This window comes from Antechinus flavipes, chromosome 1 (genome assembly GCF_016432865.1).
Source record: "Antechinus flavipes isolate AdamAnt ecotype Samford, QLD, Australia chromosome 1, AdamAnt_v2, whole genome shotgun sequence".
NCBI classification, from domain to species: Eukaryota; Metazoa; Chordata; class Mammalia; order Dasyuromorphia; family Dasyuridae; genus Antechinus; species Antechinus flavipes.
In genome coordinates this window covers 677020812-677026612 of record NC_067398.1, presented here as the reverse complement: position 1 = coordinate 677026612, position 5801 = coordinate 677020812, and the positions used below count along the sequence as shown (strand labels likewise).

The following is a 5801-nucleotide window of genomic DNA, read 5'->3' as shown; positions in this document are numbered from 1 at the left end:
CCATCCAGTCAAGGGTTAAAGCCCCAACCCGGCTTGATCGCTCCGCAGGCTCCGGGCTGATTGACACATTCCCGGGGCGGAACTCTGGGGCCGGCCAATGGGCGCGGGCGGTGGTGGCAGCGCGAGGACCCCACGTGGGGGCGCGGTGGCCCCCGCAGCGCCCTGATTGGTCGGCCCTGCTCGGCGCTGGCCCGCACGAGCCCCGGCCCACGTGGACCTGGCGCGCGTTCATTGATCAGTTTCCCCGCAGAGCCGCTGCTGCCTCTGCTGCCCGGGGAGGCGGGGGAGGCGGGGCGGGCGGGGGCGGAGCGGAGTGGAGCGGGGAGGGCGGCCAGGAGGAGGAGGAGGAGGAGGAGGAGGAAAAGGAGGAGGAGGAGGCAGCGGCGGCGGCGGCGACAGCGGCGGCCGAGGGGGCGGGGAGGCCGAGACGAGGTTGGGGCCGGACCGGGCCCGGGCGGAGCCGAGTGGGGCCGAGCAGCGCAGGCCAGCTCGGGGGCCTCCAGGCACTCCTGGCCTCGGCCTTCGCCTTCTCCCCTCCCCTTCCTCCGTGGGCGCCAAGCTAAGTGGGCCTGGCCGGACCGGACCCTGCTGGGCTGCGCTGGGGCCGCCGAACCCCCCTCCTTCCTGCCCCCGACGGTCCCTCCTTCCCCCTCGTGCCCCAGCCTGCCCGGTGAGTCCTGGGGGAGCGAGCGGGGACGGCCGCCTGCTCCCTCCCCTCCCATCCCTCCTGTCCCCTCCCTTCCCAAAGAGGGAGACGGGGGCGGGGCCGGGGGGGGCGCTGAGAAGTAGAGGAGGGGGGGGAGAGAGTGGGGAGCGTGGGGCTAAGGGAGACCCGAGAGTGGGTGAGGACGGGAGAGAATGAGGGAGAAGAGTGCCCACGGTGGGAGAGGATGGGGAGAATGAAGGAAGAGAGGGAAGGAGGCAGGAGTAGAGAAGGGGGGAAAACGCGGGAGAGAAGGAGAGACTGAGGAAGAGGGCAGTGAGATAGAAGGGAGAGGAAGACAGAGGAGGGAAGAGAGTAAGGGAGAGGGGAAAGGAAGAGAGAAGTGATGGAAGTAGAGATGGGTGAGGATGACAAGAAAAGAGGGGTGAGGAAGGAAGGCGTGAAAAGGGAAAGGGAAGAAGAAAGGAAGGAAGAAGAGGGGAAAGAGAAGGAAAGGGGGGAGGAGGAAGGGAAGAAAAAAAAGGAAGGAGGAGGGCCCATTGTCTGGCTGGAGATGAGGGAGAGGGAGCCAGAGCTGGGTGGGTTGGCACTGGGGAGAGAGTGCTGAGCTGGGGAAGAGGGATGCTGGCCAAAGTGGCCTGCTAGCCCCAGGCTGGCCAGCGCTGGGCTTGTGCCAGGCTGGAGTTGGACAGCAGGTGGAGAGGCTGCTGGCAGGGGCTGGAAGGGCCTGGCCGGGAGGGAGGATAGAAAGGGGCCGAGATGGGAGTGCAGGGGAGGGGGTGGGGGGTGACTGTCCCAGGCTCGGTCCCCAGGCAGCACCTAGGCCCGGCTCTGAGGGTGGCACAGCAGGGGATACCCCCCCTTCCCTCTTCTCTCTTCCAGCCCGGTGCAGCCGGCTGCCTTTCAGAACCCGCTGGCAGCAGCCTTGGCGGTTTCGAGCTGGAGCCTGTCCGAGGGCCTGGGCAGAGGGCCAGAGATTAGATCTAGTAGCCAGAGAGGTGGCTGGTGGATAAGGCGGAGGGCTGCTCCCTCTGGCTGAAGATGTTTCCCCAGAACAGGCCGCCTTTGGTGAGTCCTGCCTGCAGGACCTTCCCACTGGGTCCCTCTAGGCTAAGTGCCTCGCTCCCAGGGGGACTGCTGGGAATGGGGGAGAGAGGAAGGGGCCGGCCGGGACCAGTCAGTAGCCCTTAGGCCGACTTCTTCGAGTGACCTCAACTAAATCCCTTCCCTGTCTCTGGGGGTCTCGGACCCAAGACCCTTTCCTACCTCAGGCAACGTGCATTAGAAGGTCTGAGTCCCCACTCAGGCACTTCCCCACCTCAAATCCTAAGGCTGAGCCCAAGCTACTGGCTCTGGGGGACCCGATGTCTCCAAAATTGCCTTGGATTTAATGGAGAAATGAGCACTGAGTTCAAATTCTGACTCAGTCACTAAGAGCTTGGTGATTTTGTGCAGTCCCACTTCTCCTAGATGTGGGTTGTCTTCCCTTTCCCATGGGAAGAGGAGCCGGGCTGCAGATACAGCGTTGTGCTCTCGCACTCGAAAGAAGGGCTCTCCCCTGGTCTCTTGGGGCCTGGGGTGGGTCGTGGCTGACCGATGCCCCCCCACCCCCACAGACCCACCTCCAAGCCCCCCCAGTGGCCTCGGCGGCGGCCGTGCTCGTGACCACCAATGCTTCGGCCACTACTCCTCAGACCCTGAAACTCACCTACCCAGAGACCTTGGATCGGATCAAGGAAGAGTTCCAGTTCCTCCAGAGTCAGTACCACAGGTAGGGGCTCCAGAAGAAGGAAGATCCCACCTTGAGATTCTGATAGAGGTCAAGAGACAGGCTGGGGCTCGAGGAGAGCGGCCAGCCCAGGAAGCCTCGGCTCCGCTCGGGCCATGGAGTCCTGGGTGGGAAGGCTGCCTCTTGGTGCCAAGACCCCTCCTCCCCCCGATCCCTTTTAGCTCTGATCCCCAGAGTCTCCCTCCCTTCCTCTTCCCAAGTCTCCTCTGGGACAGTGGAAAACACCGGGTGGAACCGTCAGGTCCGGTTCTGAAGCTGCCATTGACTGGCTGGGTGAGGCTGGAGAACAGCCTTTCCCTCTCTGGGCCCAGGCTCCTCCATCTTTAGAATGAAGGCCTGGGGCTAGGTTATCCCGCCTCCCTCTGGGGCTCCCTTCCCTCCGGGGGCGGCTCCCAGCCAGGGGTGAGCGGTCCCCTTCCGGGCCGGTGGCCTCTGGGCCCTCACTCAGGACTCGCCTGTGGCCCTTAGCTTGAAGGTGGAGTGCGAGAAGCTGGCGTCCGAGAAGACTGAGATTCACAGGCACTATGTCATGGTGAGCCACCCTCGGGCCGGGGCGAGAGGTGCTGGGGCAGGGGCTTGGACCGCTCTCGGGGAGGGCCCTAGCGCCTCTCTTGTCTCATCTCCCCCTCCCCTCTCCTGCAGTACTACGAGATGTCCTACGGCCTCAACATCGAAATGCACAAACAGGTGAGTGGCCCTGGCGGCCTGGCCCCTGTTCCCTCCTCAGGAAGTCTCCTGGGCTCTGGGGGGCGGGGGCCCACCCAGCGGCAGCTCTGGGGGAGGGGGAGGCAGGGCGGCCTCCCAGCATTCTTGTGGCTTCTCTTCCCAGTGAAGCTGCCACCATTTCTCCCCCCCTCCATTCCCCTCCTCCCCCTGCCTGCCCATCCCTGTCTCATCTGGCCCAGGGGCTCCCAGGCGGCAGCATTTACGGAGATCTGATCCCAGGTGCTGCTGGCCGCCCGCCAGGGCCCTGTCTGTGCTTTTGCTGGGGCCTGGGAGGAGGCTGGGCTGCCAGGCAGTGGCTGGGGGGTGTAGGGGGCAAGGGGCAGCAGAGCTCTGGCCCTTCCCGGTGACCAGGTTTGGGTCCTGCCCAAACGTACCCACCGAGGTCCTCAGGGGAGCGATTGTCAGGACAGAGAGCCCAACCTGGGGCAGGGGAGGGGAGCAGCGGGATCCTGGCCCTCACCTGGTGCTCCCAGCTCTGCTGGAGGGGCTCCGGATTCCTGAATATTCAGGGGGGAAAGGGGCCTGGGAGATGACACTGATGGGCCAGCCCCTGGCTCTGAATGACAAAGACTATGACGGGGACACCAGAGAAGCTGAGGGGCTTGCCCAGGATCTCTCAGCACAGCCAAGTCTGCCAGCAACTAGAACTCTGATCTGATCCTCCCCACCTGGCACTCTGCCTCAGAGAGGGAAACTGTGCTCTGGGGAAAAGTGAACAGGAAATATTTTTGGCCTCCCAGCTCTGACACTCTGGGTTCTAAGGGCTCTTCTAGCCCTGACCTCCTGGGTTCTAAGGGCCCTCCCAGCTCTGACCTCCTGGGTTCTAAGGGCCCTCCCAGCTCTGACCTCCTGGGTTCTAAGGGCCCTTCTAGCCCTGACCTCCTGGGTTCTAAGGGCCCTCCCAGCTCTGACACTTTGGGTTCTGAGGGCCCTCCCAGCTCTGACCTTCTGGGTTCTGAGGGCCCTCCCAGCCCTGACCTCCTGGGTTCTAAGGGCCTCCCGGCTCTGATCTCCTGGGTTCTAAGGGCCCTCCCAGCTCTGACATCCTGGGTTCTGAGGGTCCTCCCAGCTCTGACCTTCTGGGTTCTAAGGGCCCTCCCAGCCCTGATCTCCTGGGTTCTGAGGGTCCTCCCAGCTCTGACACTCTGGGTTCTGAGGGTCCTCCCAGCCCTGACATCTTCAATTTCTAATTCTGACATTCAATGCTTTATGGGCAATAGGGGCCAATGCTCTTTAGACCTATCTCCACCCTGCCCTGCCCCCACTGCTGGTTCTCCTGGCCTTTAAAGAAGGAACAAAAATCCAGCCCCCCTCCCCCACCTCCTGCCTGCCTCCTCCTCAAAGACCTCCTCTGGAGGAGGGGGGGGAGCCATTGAGTGCACAGCAGAGGAGAGGGAGAGAACGAGAGGGAGCCTAGAGCAGCAGGATCATTTTTCATGCTGAGAGCGTTAAAGTGCCCGTAAATTGCACATTAACGAGCCCGAGTGAATTGGAGGCTGCCTCCCCCGGGGCCCTGCCCATCAGTGCATCAGGCAGGAGGATCCGTCAATGCCCGCCCCAGGAGACAGCTCCTGCCTGCCCAGAAACCACCCACCCGGGCCCAGAGCCTCAGGCTGAGGGGCTGCCCTTGGAGCCCCCCCAGCCCTGCCTTTCTCCAGGTCCTTCCCAGGGATCATTTCCCGTGAATCCCCATTCGTTCCTGCCTCGTGGTGGGGCCAGCTGGGATGCTGCCAGGCGCAGGAGGCTCCTGCCATCTCGTTAGGCTGGGGAGGGCTTCCCCGGCAGCCGAGGGCCTCTGGACCCTGCCAGCCTAAAGGCCCCCTGCTTGTGTCTCTTTCCAGCTGTTCCTTTATCCTCCAGCCTAGGCAGAGAGGGAGGAGGTGAGAGCTAATTCTCACACCCTTCATCAGCTAGAAGTATTGATCGAAACACAGCCTGATCCCTTACCACCCCTCCTCCTCCCCGACCGTCCTCGCTGGCAATCGAGGTCCCTGATTGCTTGTGGCACACAAGTGGTACAGGGAAAACCGCAGCTGGAAGGAAGAGGGATCTCTCCAGGGCTTCCTGACAAGCCTTGAGAGCATCAATTAGCACTCAGCACCCAGCCTGGGGGGGGGGGGGGGGGGGGGGGAGGTCCTACTCCTCTCATCGAGACCCTGAACTCTGGCCTGACAGTCCACTATTCAGGTGAACCCTTTAGAACCACAGAACCCGGGAGGTCAGAGCTGGGAGGGACCTTAGAACCTGGGATGTCAGAGCTGGGAGGGCCCTTAGAACCTGGGAGATCAGAGCTGAAAGGGCCCTTAGAACCTGAGATGTCAGAGCTGGGAGGGCCCTTAGAACCCAGGAGGTCAGAGCTGGGAGGGACCTTAGAACCTGGGATGTCAGAGCTGGGAGGGCCCTTAGAACCAGGATGTCAGAGCTGGGAGGGACCTTAGAACCCGGGAGGTCAGAGCTGGGAGGGCCTTAGAACCCAGGAAGTCAGAGCTGGGAGGGCCCTTAGAACCCAGGAGGTCAGAGCTGGGAGGGCCCTTAGAACCAGGATGTCAGAGCTGGGAGGGACCTTAGAACCCGGGAGGTCAGAGCCGGGAGGGCCCTTAGAACCCAGGAAGTCAGAGCTGG

At 63.1% G+C, this 5801-nt stretch overlaps 1 protein-coding gene across 2 annotated transcripts in view; it reads left to right on the top strand.

The window, feature by feature from the left end:
- The first annotated feature begins 400 nt into the window (after nt 1-400).
- Nucleotides 401-5801, top strand: part of LOC127545248 (transducin-like enhancer protein 1) — a 12722-nt gene continuing 7321 nt past the window's right edge. Inside the window, exons 1-5 of one of the 2 annotated variants that reach the window (XM_051972406.1) lie at nt 401-670; nt 1547-1732; nt 2281-2435; nt 2922-2985; nt 3096-3140. In XM_051972406.1, the coding sequence (XP_051828366.1) occupies nt 1706-1732; nt 2281-2435; nt 2922-2985; nt 3096-3140 (291 nt within the window). In that variant the 5' untranslated portion in view covers nt 401-670; nt 1547-1705. Of the gene's footprint in view, nt 671-823; nt 1733-2280; nt 2436-2921; nt 2986-3095; nt 3141-5801 lie in introns of those variants that run through there. The other variant, XM_051972407.1, reaches the window with a different exon arrangement.